Below are 21,243 nucleotides of genomic sequence, written 5' to 3'. Positions count from 1 at the left end.
CTTCACACAAAGGATTATGCAGCCTTGCTAAAGTCTAGGTTAAGTTCCAGTATTTATACCCTTTCGCTACACTCCATATGTAAAGTTGGAAGTGCCGACTGAAATCATCTGAGCTGCAGGAGTTGTTGTTCATCACTTTGTTGAACTGTGCTGCGCTTTTTAAATTTTCACGTACTTTTACATGTTTGTTTTTGCTAGTGAGGGTAGGCTGTGTGGGGAAAAATGTTTTGTCCTTCTAGCATTAAAACAGAGTCACATAATCAGGCTCTTCTTAAGAAGTCTGATTACGCCTCTGCAAAGTGACTGTAATCCTTTAATTAAAGCTTTCATTTTAGAAACAAAATGAAATCCCATTATATCTACATTATGCATTACTCCCAATCCAGGGAGGTCATTACAGCTTCAGGAAAAATGCTCATTATGTTTTATGTTTTTCAATGTGTCTGTTGTTGACAAAAAATGGTACAATTCCCAGATAATCCACCAAGAACTGTATCTGTATGGACATGCACAGAGCATTTTTCTATTCCCACAATGATTATTTTCTAAGCAAAAACTTAAAGCCAAAATATTTTTGTCAAAGAGGTATAGGTTAAGGTTTATCATAGTATCATTAGCCCAGCAATACACAGTAATACAGGTGTGTGCGTGTGTGATGACCTTGAAGGCTGGCACGTTTCCGTGCCCTGGGGTGAGTGCTGTCCAGGGAGCAGGCATGCTGGCGTTGAGAGAGTAGCGGTAAAGGGTGATAGTGACGTCAGCCTCCAGCTCAGACACGTACACTGTGAGGAGGCCGTCTGTAGATGGAGATCAATCTTTACACAGCTCGTTAGGAACAACGCACAGCCGCATAATCACAGTTATCCTAGTTATGCTGTTCCGAGGATGTTTTTAACATCACAAAAGTCTTTTATAGTCTAAAAACAGCAATATCAACCACTCAGTGGTGGTAAAGTTATTAGGTTCTTCAAACCTGTGCCTGTCCGCGTGGTGTTGCTGGCGTCCGGCCGTCCCGGGCCGGCGTGCTTCCACACCGGAGCGCCGGCGGAGCGGATGCCGCTCTGCAGGCTGTGGGGCCGCTCCATGAACACTCCTGCAGGACACCACAGGGAGCTGTTAGAGCGGCAGGGACCCCATGCTGGCTCCGGATACGGAGAGGTCGCGGAATCTCGGGAGGGCTTCGTGGCCGATTCCCGACCGGCCGTGGCTGCCGGTCTTTGTTTCCTAATGAAATCCGGCGCTGGCTGGCTTGTCCTCATGGATTATTCAGAACATTCCCTGCTACGGTTCCGGTGCCTTTTCGAGTAGACGCGCCCGCTCACAATCTGACAGACTAATGAGGTCCTGCAAGTAGCCGTCGAAGCGCCAACGTGGTGGGAGAGGAAACGGATGGGTGGAACCTCACAGGTCAGGGGAAAAAGGGAATGCGACCAGATTTAAGGAACCATACAGGTTGGGATAAACAGAATTAGAATGGAGGGGTGAAACCATACGGGTGGGGGGGTCGAGTGGCATGCTAACGGATGGACAGAGTTGGGGGGAAAAGCGGAACGGGAAGGGATGGGAGCCAACGGCTCTTTCCTTAGTGCCCTTGAGGGACTGAGATGTTGGACTGGCCCCAGCAGGCCCTGGGCGAGTAGCTACAGGGCCCGGGCTCACCTGAGCACATGTGGCACGAGATGCCCTGAGCACTCAGGTTGCTGCGGAGGTCCAGCAGCCGCTGCAGGTTGGTGTCCCGGTGGAAGAGTACCGGTGCGTGACTGGCTGGTCTCAGCAGGCTGCAGCAACACGCCGAGGCCAACAGCAGCAACATGAACAGAACTGTGGGAGCGAGAGACAGAGACAGAGAGAAAGAGAGAACAGTTCAACAGTCTTAATATACCCAGTTAGGAGTAGCTTAGCCTGTAGCTGCAGATCTATGTCCTGGGAGAGTTCCTGTCCTAATTGAGGGCAGCAGGTCCTAATTCTCAGATTATCCTGAAGACCCCGATGCACCGGATCAGGTGTTTCATTACGGGGGCTCTCTGGGAACAGGGAGCAGCTCGCCGGCACTACGGAGAGACACTCGCATGTAAACGATGCACGGTAACGATGCGGTGAAGCAGCATGTACAGCTGCAGGCTGCCCCCTGCCCCACAGGAAGAGTGCGCGTGCGCCAACCTGAAGCCGCTGCAGCAGCTATGGCTCATCGCTTCTGGCGCGCGCGGCACTGTTTTGATCGTGGGTGCTGGTGAAAGTGTGATGAAAATCAGCATGTTAGCTGGAAAAAAGGGCAGTTTCGTTTACTTGGGTCTTAGGTGTGCAGAGTAACGAGGGATGGGAGAAAAACACCCCACTCCCTACTGTATAAACCCTGCACGCCGTGTTTTTGTAATTCGTTTTTTCCTTCCATCTTTGCTGGCCCGACTGCCGATGAAGAAGAGGATGAAGGATGAATACGTCACCTGTCCACTCTCCGCTGGAGTGACGGGCAGATGTAGAAACAAGAGACAAAACGCAGCTGACCAAGGAAGGACAAAGTAGCTAACGGGAAACCCGGCAACCGCAGAGGCTCGGCACGTGGCGCGGTCTCCTGCACAGGGTGGGGACCCGCAGGAATCACCAGGGAAACGAAAACAAGGAACAGGTCCACACAATGAACTAATACATGGGAAGTGATTGGGGAGCGTAATTGGGTAGTAGATTTGGGGGGTGAGATTGCAGAGTGTGACTGGGGAGTGTGATCAGTGCATGCTTATTGGTGGTCCGCCAGGTGACGGCTTCCTTGTTTACTTATGTTTATTTTTCACATTGAAGGTGTTTGAAACTCGAAGCAAAAAAGGAATAGTTCTCTGTGCTTAACTGTGCAAATGCCAACAGTCCAAATAAAGAAAATAACGAGAACAAAGAGGTTTTTCCTTCCTACATCTCCTATTGAGCCATCTTGACGAGGCTCGAAACTACAGTGTGAAAGCTATTCAACCAGCCTGAAGGTCCTTATTGTTACGTTCTGTACAAACACAGATCCTGAATAACACCGGGGCTGCTGATGTGGTGGAAAAGCAGATGTGATGTGTGTTTGACCCCCAAATCCATGTAAATATTCTGGTTGCAGGATATCATAAATCGACGTTTTGTGAGTTCATGTGCGGCAAAGGGGAGAGAAGGTGTGGAGAAACCAAGGACAAACTGGAATGCTAATCCTTAGCAAGGCGTTTGAGTGAAAATGTTCTGGAGTACGTGTAAGAACATCGAAAGAAAAGCTGTTCCTAATCGGAACTTCACAGTGTCCACGTGCTATGAATGTGGGAAAACCAGCGCCATTGTATCTGGGGTTGTTTAACTGCAACACTACTCCTCTCTTTTATTTACTTCTGCAGAGGCATCCATAATGTCAGGATCCATCCCACTCTCCAAGGCATATCGTATGCCAACTTTAATATAAATTATTTATTTCCATCATAAAAAATTCTCTTAAAACTTCTCATGCTTTGACAGAGACAATTGATCGCACGCCTCAGCCCCCAGTGAGGTGTATAAAGGGTGGTAAAACATTGAAACATCACTCAGAGGTGCCATTTCATCACGTTGGTAGGTTTTCCTCTTTCTGTCCATGTGATCATCAAAAAACCTAATCTTCTTTATGTTGGTATTTCATGTCTCACCTACGATGGTTCGACGTTTCTCCACCACAGGCTCTGCCACCCAGCGTGTCAGTGCTCTCTGGAGCCTGGCGCTGACCACCCCTACACCCACTTCTGTGGACTCGGCCGGGGGCGGTTCCACCGAGACAGACAAAAGAGCTGCATCGACCTCTGAATCATGGAGACCTGGATCAAACCAACAAGCAATGGGATTGTGGGTAGGGTGGTCAATAGAATGCTATTGCTTTTGTTATGTTCAGCAAACATTAAGTACTTATACACCTGTATCCACGATTGAATTAGTCAAAATATGAAAGAAATGTTACTGTTTAGTGCAGAATGGATGCAGAACTCTAGTAAATATTAGCCTAAATTAGTGCAAGAAGGATGTTTGTGAGCTGCCTGATTTGGTGGCGTCCATCAACTCCAAACGTACCTGGTTCCATCTCTACAGTCAAAAGTGCTACGTCATCATCCTCGTCAGAGAGAGGGCTGAGGTTGGCTGACAGCTTGGTCAGAGTGCTCCACCTGCGTCACAGTGACGGGCAGCAACACAGAAAACGCTGCGCATACAAGTGTACACCGTTGGTTTTTGTCATTTTTTTAAAAAAGAGAATCTTAGGGTACTTACCATTTTGGACAGGCATTAGCATGGGCAGCTTGGTACTGATTCCATATACAGAGGGCAGCAGGCATTAGAATGGACACCCAAAGCCAGCAGCAGCTCACGATGAGGGACATGAAAAGACCAAAGTCATGCACCGCTGGAATCTAATAACGGACACATAGGAGCTGTCTGCCTGGTGTCCAAAGGTCAAAGACAGTTTGGATTATGCAGTCGTTTAGCATATTTTATTATTCATACCAAATCAACTTTTAGGTTCCCAATATCCTCATTATGTAGTTACTGAATAAACATGAGCTGGTGACACTAGGGAGAAGTCTACACACTGCCACAGATACAGAGAGGGATGTGATCAGTTGGACTTGGATGTTCTTACAGTTTATTTCATCATTCATCTCCTCGTCCTTATACATTTGGCTTTTCGGTTTATATTGCCTTGATTACAGTGCATGCTGAAAAATGTTTGTTTTATTCTTTGTTAAGAACTCCCAATTATCTGTCTGAGGAACGGAAATGCGAGTTGATGGGACCGACGCGTCGACTTTGTACGCTGTACAAACAAAACGAGCATTTCGCCGCACGTTTTCCGGCGGTTTGACCTACGGCTCACGCGGGGTCAGTCGGGTACCTGCGAGAAGGCGTTGGCGGCGTAGGCGGCTGCTGTGGTGAAGGAGGTGAAGAAGGTGGCCCGGCCCGCTGTCTTTAGCGTGTGGATCACGCGCTGCTCGGCACCCGGCACGTGAGCCGCCTGCCTGAACATGCTGATGAACACGAACACGTCGTCCACGCCTAGAGGGAGAGACAGAGGGAGAGAAAGAGATATGGGGGGGGGGGGGGGGGGTTGAAGACATGTTTTTTTGATGAAACAAGCACAATATACGAAATCATGTGAGATTTAATAACTTATAAGCCATATCGGTGTCATTCCGACATCGCTCCTGCCCATATCTCCTATTCTGCTACGTGGTGCTAGATTGTCCCAGGGGCTCCTTCGGACGGTACACATCGATCTCAGTCGAGAAAAGTACAATCCTAAGAACAGCAAAAATATTGCACCACATTCTCAGACTCCCTGGCCTGCAGCGGAAGGCTAGATGAATGAAACCGGCCAATGAAAGGGCAGAATGAAACTGGCCAATGAAAGTGTCTGAAAGGATACATAAAAAATGATACATTCCCCACTCGCCCTTCGGCCGGTCTTTTTCTTTCGTGCTCGGGTCCTCTACCTGTATGACTGTACTTGATTACGGTGCTCGTTTATAAAGGTGTTACACGTGCTCTTTGACACGGGGTCTACTGTCAGCCTCCGAAGGCCATGGCTCTTGGGAGCCGGTTAACTGGCCTTTCTTAGCCGAAGATGATGGGAAGCAGTGAGCTGCTGCTATGAGCCTGGCTGTCAAGCTGCCAAGACCTTTCCTCTTTGGCTGAACTAATGGATGACTGCATACGGTGAGTCACTGTGCTTCCAGAATCAGCGTGTTAGCAGCAAGGCATGTATATGATGGGGAGGGAGAAATCTTGGGACTAGAAAGGACACGCGGTTGATGCCAGAGAGGTCATTTCCTGGGACGGCTAGACTGGACTCTGGACAGATCAAACAGAAGCACTCTGTCATGGTTACCAGAGCAGAGCAGCCCACCCACGCTAGGGCAGTCAAAAATGCCCCCCTCCCCCTCCGGCTTGTGCAGGATGGAGTATCTGTGCGGTGGGATCCTCCCACACATTAACCAGTTCAATGCCAAGCAGAACCTTCCAGAAGTTTCTGAGAGAGTGAGACAAGCCAACGATCAGGTTCATACCAAAGATGTCTAGAGGTTCACAGCACCATGAGGCATGTTTACTGCTAATGCCACTGTGTGAGGGGCTTTACATGGTCACTCCATGACCTATCATTCCACACCCTGTCACTCTGCACACTCAATCCACATAGTCACTCCACACCCTGACACTCCACACACACTGGCATGGCCATGCTTCACAGATGACATCAGATGGACAGCCAAGACATGCGAAAGGTTTTGATTACAGTAAAGAATCCGTACAATGGGGACATTGTGTTTTTCCAAAGGGGTTGGAGGAGGTGCAGAAGATTGGCAGGACAACTCTAATTCATTGGTCGTCTTCTCTCAGCCAATCGCCGCCAGCTTCATTTGCATACCGGCAGGTACTGAGGGAGTCGCACTTATCGTGAGTAACATTCCTCACATTAACGGTTACTCTCTCAGTAGAAAAAACAGTTCTGGAGCAGTATCCACATAACTACTGTAAAAGAGCTGTCCCATAACACAGACTCACAACCGACAGCGAGGTGCAGCCTCTCACTCTGCGCTATGGTACTAAGGCACTTTTACGACTCCGTCAGGCAGCATGGTCCCGTCAGCAATTACTCACCAATCCCGATGATAACGAAGGCCGCCACGCCGTTGAGGATGCCCAGATACTTCACCCCGAACACCACGTGATAGAGGAACAGAGCCATCAGACAGCTCAGGCCAATACTAGCCAAGCCAAAGAACGTCAGAAATACTGTGGGTTAAAAAAAAAAAAAAAAACACAACAAAAACTATACATTGGTGGGTGATTTCAGATGCTAGAAAACGTTGGTTAGTTGACAGGTTTGAGAAAATTAATAATAATAATAAACCTGACACAGGTATTCTCTCGTATTTAACCGGTGACAAAGCTTGCAGAGGGACACCCTACGTGGGAAGGTAAACCCATGACTGGTGCTGTTCTTGAGTTTGCACTGTGGTGCTAATGTAGCGCGGGTTCCCTCTAATAGCGTTTTGCTGGGCTAACACGCAAGCCTAGCAGATTCCCTTCTGAATCATGGGTTAAAGTGTGGAGTTATGGTGGAAAGTTAAAGCCCTCTAGAAGTGCAGAGGCCATGTTATGCAATACATTAAAGACTGACCGATATCATTACAAACCATATATTTCACTTGCTTAAGATGCGTGTAGCGGTCATTATTTAATTCTGTAAGGGCCCATCGCTTACAGTGTGCTCGTGAGAAATGGGAATGAATGGAGAGCAGAAGAAAAGAAAAGGAGAGAACTGTTTTCGTGAACTCCGTTTACCTGAGAAGGAGGTCAGGATGTAGACCAGGATGGTAATGCAGGCTCCACTGACTAAAGCCAGGAGCATGTCGCTGTAGAAGGTCCTCCTGACCTCATCATCAAAAAGCTCGGTACCACCGTACAGCACCTTCACCTTGCTGAGAGAGAGAGAGAGGGAGAGAGGGAGAGAGAGAGGGAGGGAGGGAGGGAGGGAGGGAGGGAGAGAGAGAGAGAGAGAGAGAGAGGGGGGGGGGCGGGGGGGCCAGTGAGGGAGATCAGCGCGGAGAAAATAAAGATTAAGCACGGCATGGCTGAGCAGAACAGAGAATACACAGATTATCTTAATTACATCAACGTGCGTGCAGAGCCTGACTTACACGAATAATTATGAGATCAGTACAACAGTATGGTTTTATTACCCATCCAGTCAATTTCTCTTATACTGCTAATGTCATCTAGCAGATAATGTGACAGTCAAAGCAAGGAGATTTCATTTCGCACCACCGAATCTCATACCGCCTTTGTACAGTCAGAAAGTTACTCAATAGCAAAGGGCCGACATGAGAGAATATAAATCGTGCTTTTAGACTGTGAATCTTGAAGCCGAACATGCCTGTTGTAAAGCAGCCAGGTTTCATGACTGGCTTTACAACAGAAAAGCAAAGAAAAGGCCTAAAACCAATAGCTGAGGCTACGATACTGTCAGAGGTCCATTTGTGACTAACTAGCAGAGGTCGCAGGCACCAGTGGACGTGCGATTCACCCAATACACACCGACTCGCAGCAGATCAGTGAGCAGTAAGAGCTCTCTGAGTGTGCGGATGTCCGGGCTGTGCCAGAGATCAAGGGCAGACGCGCTGGCAGCTCACCGTACGGTCTGGAGTTCTCTTTCCTGTTATCTTAGGAAAGATTCACACTCTTGGCACTGAGCTTTCATGGATGGGTAACCTTGAGAAAATCCCAGATTATCCGAACACTTGGAGATTTTTGGGACAACTGCTTTCCCTAACGAATGAATTCATAAATTCCGTATCCCGGTCTCATGACCGGAGCACTCGCACTCCAAGGCAGGTTAATCTGCCCGTTAGCACACACCACCCAGACTGCGACGGACGTGACGAGTGTCTAATGAGTCGGATTGGGTCGATTAGCGAAGCACTGAACCGACGATTGGAAGGTTCTGCGCTTTGGATTTGGGACAGCCTGGTCGGGTCTCCCTCCCACCTGGTAGACTGCCGGGCCAAAATGTCGGCGTACTGGACTACGAAGTCCCGGAACTGGCGCCGCTGCTCCAGGGGCCGGTCCTGGAGCGAGTAGAAGCCGGGCAAGGGCGCCCCGAAGTAGATCTCACTTCGCAGGAGCGAGGAGCGCAGGCTGTCCGGGGTGAGCTTCTCGTCCACGTACCAGTAGAACTGCGGGTGAGTGACAGCCAGACTCAGCGCACCTGCGGAGACGAGACGAGGACATGAGCGTGGCTCGTAGTGGCTGCTAGTCCTGCAGGAACAGGGATACAGGGCTCTGCCGTAAGGGGTAAAACCAAATCAAATACCAGAAATGATGGAATGCTTATGTTGTGACTCTCTGGGAATGTTCATATCTATAAATGTTACTGTGGTAATTGAAAAGGCCCCGACTAGCTACACTAAAGACATGCGACAGGATGAACTGGTATGATGAGTCTTCTAATGACATGTTTTTAAAATATCTACGAGCGACATCAATTCACTCCAGTAAGCGTAACAGATAGCCCTGATGATACGCCCATGTGACTGTGAAGATAACCCTTCTTGGGCTTTTTCACTGGCACAGATTTTCTTGTGTGCAGAAGCGTAAATGACACAGACACACGGTACTCTTCTCAGCACCGGCGCCTCCGCGGGGCTCCTGTTTTTTCTCCCTTGGCACACTGCATCGTGTTTCTGAGCACAACACGGGCATCGATTTTTTTTAACATTTCCATATTGTCTGATCGTCCTGAAGCCTTTTTTTTTTTTTTTTTAAAGATGCAGTTGACAGTATTATGCAAATTTCATAACCGGTTCTGTTTCTTGAAACACGACACCGTGTTTTCAGAAAACTAGAATATCAGCAGGTCTGGTACTTGTGGGGGGGGAATGGCGGTTTTGACAAACTCTTACTGAGGTGTCTGTCATTCAAATGTTACTTCCCACGTTGTACTGTTTTTCAAATCGTATATTACATTCAGTTTTGCAAGATTTCGACAATATGCAGCTACTAGTCTATATCAATGATGAACTATATCCCCAACGAGATATCCCAGTATCTCCTTCACGGTTAACTGCATCTGTAATTCTTAAAAGTGTGCAAGGAAACGGAAAATGACTAAAGTTCTGGATCAGCAGCTTGCTTTCATACTCTAGGACTGTAGGCTAGTTGTGACGCTCCCTAGCCCAAACTCCAACTCCCAGCATTCACTTGCCACTCATTCTGGTTCCGCCAATCACACCCTCATCGGATCTGCATCCCGATTGCTGATTGCTCTCACCTGTTTCTCGGTAGTTCTGTTTATTTATACCTGTCCATTTCCCTGTCTTCTTTGCGAAGTATTGCCATGACGTGTACGTGCGTATTGAGCGTTATCTCGGCCTGTCTTTACAACCTGCTCTGTTTTTGGCTTATCTTCTGAGCCTTGTCTCCACCTGGTTTGTTTGCTCTATCGGTCTGCTATCTGGCTACTGACCTCTGTTTGCTTTATTACTCCGAACCCGGATTGTAGGTTTACAAATGAAAACAACTCTATTTGTTACATCTTCGAACATCTGTCTCAGATCTGGTTCGTGACACTAGTTTTATAACCAGGACAGAACTGAAGCTCTCAACACAGATCGAAAACTATGCAGTTGGTTTGTGCGCTAAAGTTCCTTGTCAGAACAGGGAATACATTTTATGTGGTGTTACAGGGCATGTTTTAATTGAAGAACCCTATATAATATTTTAATTAGAACCTTTATAATCTAGTGTCAGCAATACCAGGATCAGCTTGGCGGATCCATTTCTGAAGTAACGGTAATGACACACATCTCGTTACAGCTGCTGACGCTCCGGGACCATGGACCACGATTGCATTTGTCCTGCAAAGGCTCACCGTGTATGTCAGCCAGGTCAGGGCCCATGCCGTCGAAGTAGACCTTCCCCCCACGCTCACTGGGGAACAGGTAGGAGAGGAGGGAGCTCGGTGGCGCACAGTAGGAGGGCCCCAGGGGGAGGTCTCCCAGAACCTCCAGCGGCTTCCAGCAGAACTGCTGGAACTGTGGGTGCTGCATGAGGAGGCGCTCCACGTGATGGATGGTGCGGAGGCGCTCGGGCGTGAAGATGTTGTTGTCCCCATCGCCCTGGGCCACAAACACCAGCTCCATCCTCCAGAGGGCCTGCGTCTGCAGGTAGGAGTAGCCCGTGAACCGTCGTTTCCGGACCGGCCCGGAGCTCGATTCATTGCGGAGGTGTTCCCGTTTTGGACGCAGCCCGGAGCTCCCGTTTCCGAGCCGCCCGCCGCTCGCCCATTCCGCTCCGTCCCCGGCGTGATCGGCCTGCTCGAGCCGCTGTTCTCTCTTATCGTTCCTTCTGTCCTCGTGCATGTCTGTTACCTCGAGTTTGCGTCGTTCCTTTTCTGAGATCCCCGGAGGTTCGCTCTCACCCTTAGGGGACTCCTTCCCTTGTCTGTTTAATTTCAGCAACAGGAGGTCCCGGAGAGCGTTGGCGTCGAGGTCGAACCCTTCCGCGTCGCGCCGGTGCCGGTCCCACGCTCCCAGCTGGCTCTTCAGCGCAATGGTGAGGGCGTCGAAGCGCTCGGCCGAAGAATGGCTCCTGACCTCGAAGGCGCTGTAGGAGAGGTCGATGTCCAGGGGCTCGCAATACAGGAACATGTAAGCCGAGAGGGCGAGGGGCAGCAGGAAGCCCGACACCAGGGCCACCCCGCTCGCCCACGGGCACGTGTACACCCGCGCCACGGCCCGCCACACTCCCCCACAGGACTGCTCCACTCCACCCGCCCCTGCTGCGCCTCCTCCTTCCTTCCCATCTTCCTCTCCTTGCTCCTCATATTCGCCGAAGTCCCACGGGGCCTGGAGCAGCAAGGGCTCGTCCTCCGAGTCCATGGTCCACACCTCTTGCGCGGCAGGCGGGGTCGTTTCCTGGCGCGGGCGGGTAAACGCGGTGATAAAGGAAGCGGATTTACGGACGGGCAGCCGGAGAGCGTTGGGTCACTCCCAATCAGCCAGCAGCGCGGGGACAAGGACCCAACCGTTAATTCTATCTTCTGGCGGGCCCCTGGAATAGAGGCTGCGGTCTTTGTGTCCTGCACAGGGAGGGCGGGAGGTGATAAGGAAGGGAAGAGAACAGTGAGAAAGTGTGAACCGAGTCTCCAGGGGCAACAAGAAGGCCCAGACTGTTAAGCTGTCAGTTTAAGATGCCAAACACAGTGAGAGCAAGTGTGTGTGTGTGTGTGTGTGTGTGTGTGTGTGTGTGTGTGAGAGAGAGAGAGCAAGACAGAGAGAGAGAGATAAAGAGAGAGTGAGATAATGTATTCCTCTCACTTGTGTTCCTCTCTGTGTGCAGGCCTCAGCAGGAGAGCCATGCGAGCGGCTTTCGCGCCATCAGTAGACAGTTGGCGCATGTGTGTGTGTGTGTGTGTGTGTGTGTGTGTGTGTGTGTGTATACGCACACATCAGACAGAGAGAGTGCCAGAGGCAGAGAGAAGAGTACAGTGGACCAGCCCTTGCAGACACGCAACTGCCACAGAAAATGAAATCGTCTGGCTCCTCGCTGGACGAGAGTGCGCTCCCCAAAGTTAGTGCCCCCCCCCCCCATACCCCGGCTGGCAGTGGAGCGTGCGGCTGCCTCAAACAGAATCCCATTATCCTTTCAGCGCGCACAAGTCGGGCCCTGCCATCTTAAGGAGCCCGGCAAGACCAGGGAGTTTTTACCTTCAGTGGAGCAAGCCCCCGGGGACCCTAAACCAGAGAAGGACCAGCCAGAGTGCAGTACAGCTGCATAAGCCCTGTATCTCCTTCCCACAGAATTCAGCCCAGAGATCAGCGAGTGTGCAGGAGGATCACTGCCTGATTTAGGAGCTGAATAAAAGCTTTCTGGTATAGCCGTCATCTGCGGGGACGCTAATTAGCATTCGGGGACAGGTTTCCCAGCCCTGGAACACTTTAGAAGTCATCTTATGACACATCGGAATAAACCAGGCATAAGTATGCATTAGCAAACCTATTTGAAGATCTACAGTGTTTTCAGAAGCAGTCATAAACCACCCTTAGATATTTAATGATGATGTTTTTGTTGTTGTGGTTGTTGCTGTTAAGTGCACCTATACATACGCACACAATCATTATCAAGACCTGGAGCGTTTAACTTGTTTCCACTCACAAATGACAAATTAACTGCACAGGATGAAAGCTGAAATTAAAGCCCTGAGTTTGAGGTAAAAAAAAAAAAAAAGAAAGATCCTGTTTAAAATGTAATAATATGACCACCCTGAGTTTTATACCGTGGCACTCATTTCCTGCTTCCATTTTTGACAGCCTTGATGTTTTTACACAGGCTAAAAGGCTGACGGGCCTCTTTATGCCCTGGAGGCAATCTGTTGTTGTTGCTGCCCGGGGCCAGACCGCGCAGGGAGGGTCGCTTAGCCCCAGTCTTTGGTGGAGGTCACGTTTAGCACGTTTAGTGTGTCTGCTTTCACAGCCGGTCCTCTGACAGGTCCTTCACTCCTTTGACAATTCCAGCACACTGTGGATACCTGTTAATGATGATTAACTGTGATTGGTTGACCGTCGCACTCTTTTATCCAATCAGCAAAGTTAAGGCTAATTCCAGATTCATTATAACACAGTCAGATGGGAAATCTGACGTTTTCGGAATGTAAAGCAGGAACCTTCTGCAGCTTGCCGGCTTTATTGCATTGAGAAGAATAAAATCCTTGACATTTTGTGATAATTAGCCCCATAAGCTTTTCCCCCTAAAAGCGGTGAAAATCGGAAGCTGAAATTTCTTCAGAAAATAAGCCATATATTTGGGAGGCACAGTATACTCAGAGGACATTTTGGAATATGGTTTCATGGTGCCCTGGGTCTTGGGATGAAACATGGCATCAGAGTGAAATGAATTCAGTGTGTTCAGCCCTTCAGAGTGTTGCCTGGGTAAGGAATTCATTTTAGTCAAAACCAGGAGACCAGGTGTGTGTATCAAGGCAGAGGAGAAGTCTCACAGTGTCAGGTTAATAGATGTGCGAGTGTGTGAGATCAGTTTGTTGGGAATGAAACTTCACATTATATATATATATATATATATATATATATATATATTTATTTATATTTAAAAAAAAACAATTTCAGTGATTTCAATTCCCATGTATTGCGCCTACTGCAAAAATGCTAAAACTCAACACTGTCAGTAAATACCAAAACAAAACCACTATTTTCTCTCGAGTCAGGTTTACATTCCATGGATCTGAGTGACTGGAAAGGATGGCACTCAGAGCGGCACCGAGCACCACATACGCAAGGCTTGTTGAAGGAGGTGCTGGTCTTTAAGCGTGGCGTTTGGTCTACATCGGCGTGTGTGCCTTTGGCACGTGATCTAACATCTGGCTCAGGCTCGCCACGCTGTAGAGGACAAATCTATTTCGCGCTCGGGGTGAGCATGACAGCCAAGCAAAGACAGTTTTCTCGGCCTTGAAATGCAAAGTGCGCGGGATAAACATCCACTTGTCTGGATGTGAGCTTCGACACGGATGAAAGACGCTGATGGAGCAGTAGGACTTAAAGAGTCAACAGTGTCCTTCTAAACCCTGAGACATTATCTCCAACAACGATATGTCGACCTTCCATCTCCAGTCCACCACAGAACAAGCTCCTCTTTAAAACATGCTTGTTTGCCAAACGCACCTATGACGCAGTACTGCTGTGTGATGCAGCCTGCATGAGCCTGCACTAAAAGCCACCTTCACAGATGATGGGAACGTTACGTTGTTGGTATATGTGGGGGATCTATAGACTTCAGAGATTAGGGGATCTATAGACTTCAGAGATGAGGAGAATCTATACACTAAATTTGTAGTTAGTGTTTTATGAAAATGTCATGGTGGCACACCTTTGGAGCCAGACAGAAAACAATTCTGCATCTCGCCGCAATTTCCATCTTAAAGAATCACAGGGATAGATCAATTTACCCTTGGCTCCAGAAGTGATAGAATTACTGGATTAACGTAATCTCAGCAAGCTTTAGGCAGATATATGATGTCATCAGCATATTAATGACTTTAAATCTGTCTGCTGCGCTGCTGTCACTGTGGGACCCACTGAGCAGACTTCAGCTTCAACAAGGTGTTGAGATCTCCAGAAAGTGCCACAGATGAGTGAGTGAGTGAGTGAGTGAGTGAGTGAGTGAGAAAGAGAGAGAGAGAGAGAGAGAGAGAGAGAGAGAGACAGAGAGAGAGAGAGAGAGAGAGAGAGAGAGAGAGAGAGAGAGAGAGAGACAGAGAGAGAGAGAGAGAGAGAGAGAGAGAGAGAGAGAGAGAGAGAGAGAGAGAGAGAGAGAGAGAGAGAGAGAGAGAGAGAGAGAGAGAGAGAGAGAGAGACAGAGAGAGAGAGACAGAGAGAGAGAGAGAGAGAGATCGATCTACCCACTTGTCACCAAAATCAGACTGATCTCAGTTCTCCTTGTTGGGGTAAAGCAATAATTCAACACTAATTTGATTTCTCCTCGTTGCTATGGCAAAGCAGTCATGTACCGCGTAAACGTTCAGTGTTTAGGCAGATCAGAAGTATCTATAGCGCCTCTCCGTACATGTACGAATGCGCCGTGAGCAAACTAGCGTCTCAAAGCCGTGCTGGAGAGTCCCCCCCTGTCGCATAGCCCAAAACACTCTTCACTTCTCCTTTTAACACCCTCCCACCTGTCAGATCCCCAGTTCACCACTCACCCGCCCTGGCCTCACCCGTTTGAATGCATTACTAAGGAAGAATGGCGCATCAACGGCGTGAGGGCATTCCGCGTAGCGGGGGTTGGGTGGGGGATCTGGCTGCTGGAAGCACGGTAGGGAGATTTAAAATGGATTCTGCCTCTGACTGACAGACTGGAATGGGGAGGTTATCCCACGGGCTCGGGCTTCTGGGGTGGCAAGATATGGTCTCCTGTGGCATCTCGTCGGGCGTGGCGGGCAAAACCAACACGCTCTCTCTCCAGATGTCGCCGAAGCCTCGTTTGCATGTCTGATTGACAGCGAGATGGAGCTCAGGCAGGTTTGGACTGCCTTGGTTGCATAACAATGAGAAAGAAGAAGGATGGTGCAGAGACTGACGTCTATGACACTGTGGTCAGGATGGAAACTTTTGTATTACCTTTAAGCTCACGTTCCGTGATTCCTCCGGTTGTGTGTGTCTGTGCGGTGGGACACTCTGGAGGGTCTCTTTCAACACGCCCGAGCTCTTCCCAAACGACTCCTGTCGCTCCTGATGCCACACGCCTGTTCAGACAGAGCAGCGGTGCGTGTGAGCAGTGATGGGGCATCCCCCACCCAGCCCCCCGTGCCAAAAATGGGCCATTTTTTGGGGGTTTCTCTCACAAAGGTAAAGTTGTGATAGACAGAATAGACGGATTTAATCCACACTGATAGAATCCAAAATGTCATCTAGACGTACATGACTTTTGAGGACAAATGTCATCAAATGACAAATCTGTTTATGCACTTCAGGCTTTCACTACAGGAATCTCTGAAAGGTTGGGGGGGGGGGTTTGTTTGTTTGTTTGTTTGTTTGTGTTTACTAATGCGACATGTCTATCACTTCAGCTGTTGCAAGCTGCTGACGGGCTTTGACAGGTCCCAGGCTGAAAGATATCTGACATCGTAGGACTGTCTATACATGTCTGTAAACCGTGTTTCTATAATGGCCCTGAGTCTTCTGCAGACACGACACACCTCTTCTCTGGCTTATCGTGACAGGGGAAAAAAGATTACGCTGTGGCCATACAAGCCTGGAAAGTACAAGATACAGAATTGTAGCTTGTAGAAAAACACGAAACCCAGACGCTCTGAACGCCTCTGCTCTGTCATTCATTTCTCACTGACATCGGGAATACTCCCTTTTCCATATATAATAACATATTCTCTTTTGGTCATTTGAACAGGCAGATGGCATACTTTCCCAAACTTCTGCTCTAAAGCATGGACATGACTGCTCTTGTCATAGCCGTAACAAGCCCAATGACCATCAGTAAGACCAGGAGCTTGTCATTTTGGTATCTGGTCACATCATCATTTTTGCAAATCTGACATGCCAGTCGCCAGTTTTAGATCAGCTGCGTGCGTTCCTCTCGAGGCTGATATATAGCCCCTTTGTTAAATCCACGCAGCAAATTTATAAAAATGTGGTGAAGATCTGGCGCCCATGTTTAACTCCTTCAGTAGGTTTACACAGCAGTTCACTGCGAGTGGATAATTCTGTCTCGCTCCCTTATACAGAGCACGAAATCAGTCCTGCATCTCACAGTAATCTCAGCCTGTCTCATTCTCCTGCCAAGAAGCATATGACTGTGAGACAAAGAATTCACTAACCCGCCACTGTAAAGAGGAGAAGACGATTTCTCACTCGTATAGCCACGCTGAAGCCGGCGATCTCCACCATAATGAGCCAGGACTTGTAGTTCGAGTGGGAGGAGCCACGGGTGGGAGGAGCCATGACACCACTCATGTAGGCTCTTAGTTGTTGATCGTAACTCCAGCATCTGTTCGGTTTGGGCGCGGGTGGATGTCTGTATTTGACGGACCCCTTCAAATGAATTTAAAGAGGAAAGGCGTTTGCGGCTACAAGCATCCCTTCGTTTGCGGGAGAGGAAGAGAATGCCTGGCTATTGTTCTGAGCTCGGCTTCCGTGCCGCGTTGTAATTGACTCCACCAGGACAATATGAACAGTAGCCTGGAGCGAAAACGATTTATTCTAATTTCCTAGAGGACTTTGAGGTAGAGAGCAAATCCTAACAGCCCACAGGAAATGAACATCATGAAGGAATGCATGCATTAGGCCCATTTTAATTACTGTGTGTGAAACTATTAGCATTAAAGAGGGACTTTGTTTCATAGTGCAGATATGACCTGCGGTCCCAGTTAGTTTTGTTATAGTAAGACGGACACCCGCAAAGAATCTATAACAAAGGAAAAACAGCGTGCATAAAAAATTCAGTAAAGGAGATCACACAAGGACAGAACGCTCTTTATCTGTGGACGTTCAAACTCTTTTTTATGAACAAAAGGCAGATGGAGAAACGACACTTAGAAGGACTAACCTCTGTGGTTCGTTCTAATAACCTCTCTGGTTCGTTCTAAGTTCACATATGTCAGTGTCTCACGCACTGGTCACCGTGTTGTCAACGAGATCCAACCCGCGCAGACACGTGCCAACAGAGGACAGCGTGGCCCAGAATGCTTCCCGTCCTTGAGAGGCCTGAACACGTGACAAAGTGAGTGAGTGGGACTTTGTCACTAACGTGAGCTGTAAATATCCTCCCTGCTCAATGCCAACAACGCACCGGGATGGACATGGTGCCGGTACACCGGCGCAGCTCCAAATCACCTGAGTGACTCTGACCAGAGCAGCCTTTTCATCTTATTTCGCATTATCATAAGGATCAATCACGGTGTGTGTCGCGCCCCCCCCCCCCCCCCCCAGATGCGGCAGCAACAATATCCAGGGTTTTTCCTCTCACGCCTCCTGGATCGTGCCGAATCTGTGAGGTATCAGAACTGCCTCTGCAGGGTGGGAGGAAAGGGAACTCACGGAACCGGTTGTGATGGCTTAGATGGAGGAGACTTTGCAGTTACAGAGACGCAACGGTGAGCAAGCCGTAGAAACTGCACGATTCATATGTATGGTGATCCATGCTGTTTGGGCATATCTGTGCTCACTAGAGTAGGCTGTTCTCTTTAAGTGCCTGTATCTAATCTGTGATCCATTTTAGGTGCCTGTATCTAATCTGCGATCAGTTTTAAGTGCCTGTATCTAATCTGTGATCGGTTTTAAGTGCCTGTATCTAATCTGTGATCGGTTTTAAGTGCCTGTATCTAATCTGTGATCGGTTTTAAGTGCCTGTATCTAATCTGTGATCTATTTTAAGTGTCCGTATCTAACCCGTGAGCTCGTTGAAGTGCTCTTATCTAACCCGTGATCCCGTTGAAGTGCTCTTATCTAACCCGTGATTCCGTTGAAGTGCTCTTATCTAACCCGTGATTCCGTTTAAGTGCTCTTATCTAACCCGTGATCCCGTTTAAGTGCTCTTATCTAACCCGTGATCCCATTTAAGTGCCTTTGTGCTTCTATCTAATTCAAAACATAAAAGGACCAGTTTTAAAAAGGTTGGAGAGGGTCATCGTTCATTCTGCTAAATATTTATTTATATAATACGCAGTGATGTCATTACCAGAGAGAGAAATAAATAACTCAACTGATCAAGTTCTCAGCATTTTTTCCTACAATTCCTTACAAGAGGACATTTATTTACAGTCGAATCATTTTCGACCACCCTTTGTAAATGTCTCATTTTCATACTCTGCGGCGGTGCCTACTGAAAGGGTAATATGGGCAACGTTCATGCGTGTCTGTGCTTTTCCACACGTCAGTGAAGCAAGACGCCCAACCTTCAGACAGCTGCTAAAAATAGCCCACATTTCTCTCTTCGTCTCCCTCTTCCCCCACTTTCCTCCGTCTCCCACACACCTTCTCCTCCACGGTTAATACGCCACCTCACCACCCCCACCCCCAACGCCACCTCCTGTGTCACCCTTCCCGTGCGCTCGGTTCGGCATAAATTCACGGAGCTCACATCGCTGCCGTTTAAAGGGACGTCCACCCTGACCTCCGCCCCCTGGGGAGGACGTCCCTTTAAACGGCAGCGATGTGAGCTCCGTGAATTTATGCCGAACTGAAACGCAAGGGAAGGGTGCTGGAGGATTTGTTTGGCTCCTCCTCTAACGGAGCAGGGACGGCCTGGAAGCAGGAGGCAGGCCTTTTATGCTTTAGTCCATGCATATTACTTTAGGGATCGAGGTGTCCGTGTTGGACATACTTGGCAACTTTGCCGATAGAGACGACCTGGAGTGGGGGGATGACCTAACACAAGGTTCTCCGCAGCGTCACCTGGGCTGCTGAGAAATGCAGGTGTATACAGGGGAGAGAGGAGAAATAAAAGAGGGGGCTAAATCAGCGTCGATAGAGAGATGGATAGATAGATGTGTTAATGAGGGAGAGAGAAGCAGAGTGACAGTAAGGGTATGAGAGAAAAAGACGGAGCGAGACACACACACAGAGAGAGAGAGAGAGAGAGAGAGAGAGAGAGAGAGAGAGAGGGGCAGGCTCACACAAAGAGCTTTTAGTTTACCACATGTGGTGTTTACAATTAGATGCCTGACATAATGGGGATGGGATTGTAAAGATCTGTCAAATGATATATGTGGAACATGCAAGTCTGTCTGTGTGTGAGAGAGAGAGAGAGAGAGAGAGAGAGAGAGACACTCACAGAGGTACTGGTTCTGGCTATGGAGAGGCATCTGCGGAAATGCTGAATGATCTGGATCTGAATTTTGCCTCAATTCTCATTCAATCTCACTTTGTAATTAGACACGTGTGCGTGCACACACACACACACACACACACACACACACACCCTTTTCCCTTGTAACTAATGTTTTAAAATAGCCTCGTTATTCAGGTGAAGCGCTACGCACCTGAAGTTCCACGGACAGAGATGAACAGGCAACGCTGATGGAAGGGCGGGAGAACTCTTACCTGAGCTGGACCGTCTCTCACTGCAGGAATGTTCCTGGAGCTCTCGCTAACCCAGCCACCTTATCCCCTTCTCCCTCTGCTGTGTGAAAACAGTATAAACTGGGCTGTGAAATAAAGACCTGAGCACGTCCAGACCCTCGCGCACTTTAAAAGCCCTGGCACGCCGGAACCTGTGCACCTTTCCCTCTCTCATACCGTCTCCTCTCTTCTCGCTTCGCGCTCGTGCCTTGCGATGTCTCTTTTGTTTCACTCTTCCACTTTTCCCCACAGTGCTGTGTTCGGTTGTCCAGGCGACAGCTTGTGAGTGAGAGAGCGGCTTCTCTCTCTCTCTCTCTCTCTCTCTCTCTCTCTCTCTCTCTGTCCGCTCCTCTCTCTGTTACACTCACTCACCCTCTCTTGTTCAGCCTCGCTGCTTTGTTCGGGTTCCGATTCAGGCAGGCTCACCGATCGCCGGCAGGGGGGGTGGGCCGTGGGGAATCACTGTGAGACAGAGGGCAGAATGCTTCACCCTACCGCTGTAAGGGTTGCACTAATCCGCCAGCTCGCTTAACGCTCCACCTGCTGTGGTCGTTTGGCTACAGAACTGTGACCGACGATAAGCGCTGGCAAACTGATGCCTCTGGTCCCCCTCGGAAAATGATGGTTTAGTCTTGAGAGAGAGTGAGAGAGCGAGCGAGAGAGAGAGAGAGAGAGAGAGAGAGAGAGAAAGGTGAGAGAAATGGATTGAGAGAATGTTTGAGGTGATTGATTAGATATTGGGGAGGGGGGGGGACATTTACATTCATTAATAACAAGTGTGGGGGCATTGACTATTTATTCTGCAGCTGCTAACTACCAACATGTGATTATAGAATGGTTATTGCAGAATATAATTCCACCACTTCACCTTAACATTACAGCTGGATTATGTTATACTCAGATGGAAATCAGATGCAATCATCGCAATAAGGTTAAAAACCCCATTAGCTCTTAAAAATACCATTATATTCCTTTGGAATATATGGAAAGCCAGACACACGCACACACACAATCCATCATGATGCCAAATGGCAGTATCTTGAAGAAGGCTGACATTTAGATCCCTGAAAGGGTTTTCAGTTAAAGAGACATGGCGGGGGTGGGGGTTACGGTAGGT

General features: G+C 48.7%; 1 protein-coding gene across 5 annotated transcripts in view; it reads right to left on the bottom strand.

Annotated features, from left to right (window-relative positions):
• The window catches only part of disp3 (dispatched RND transporter family member 3), a 29,278-nt gene extending 8,833 nt beyond the window's left edge, over window positions 1-20,445 (bottom strand). For 3 of the 5 annotated variants that reach the window (XM_081703056.1, XM_035536290.2, XM_081703057.1), the window contains exons 1-13: window positions 20,109-20,445; window positions 15,672-15,796; window positions 10,412-11,620; window positions 8,530-8,749; window positions 7,327-7,463; window positions 6,640-6,774; window positions 4,877-5,037; window positions 4,255-4,394; window positions 4,060-4,151; window positions 3,645-3,809; window positions 1,660-1,821; window positions 974-1,093; window positions 661-797 (exon numbers count right to left, since the gene is read on the bottom strand). In XM_081703056.1, the coding sequence (XP_081559182.1) occupies window positions 661-797; window positions 974-1,093; window positions 1,660-1,821; window positions 3,645-3,809; window positions 4,060-4,151; window positions 4,255-4,394; window positions 4,877-5,037; window positions 6,640-6,774; window positions 7,327-7,463; window positions 8,530-8,749; window positions 10,412-11,420 (2,478 nt within the window). In that variant the 5' untranslated portion in view covers window positions 11,421-11,620; window positions 15,672-15,796; window positions 20,109-20,445. The remainder of the gene's footprint in view (window positions 1-660; window positions 798-973; window positions 1,094-1,659; window positions 1,822-3,644; window positions 3,810-4,059; window positions 4,152-4,254; window positions 4,395-4,876; window positions 5,038-6,639; window positions 6,775-7,326; window positions 7,464-8,529; window positions 8,750-10,411; window positions 11,621-15,671; window positions 15,797-20,108) is intronic. The other 2 variants (XM_081703055.1, XM_035536291.2) reach the window with 2 other exon arrangements.
• Window positions 20,446-21,243: the final 798 nt, after the last annotated feature.

Source organism: Electrophorus electricus, chromosome 20, assembly GCF_041902795.1.
Source record: "Electrophorus electricus isolate QZ-2024a chromosome 20, ASM4190279v1, whole genome shotgun sequence".
In the NCBI taxonomy this organism is placed as follows: Eukaryota; Metazoa; Chordata; class Actinopteri; order Gymnotiformes; family Gymnotidae; genus Electrophorus; species Electrophorus electricus.
Note: the sequence above shows the minus strand (reverse complement) of the source record. Positions and strands in the feature narration are given on the sequence as shown.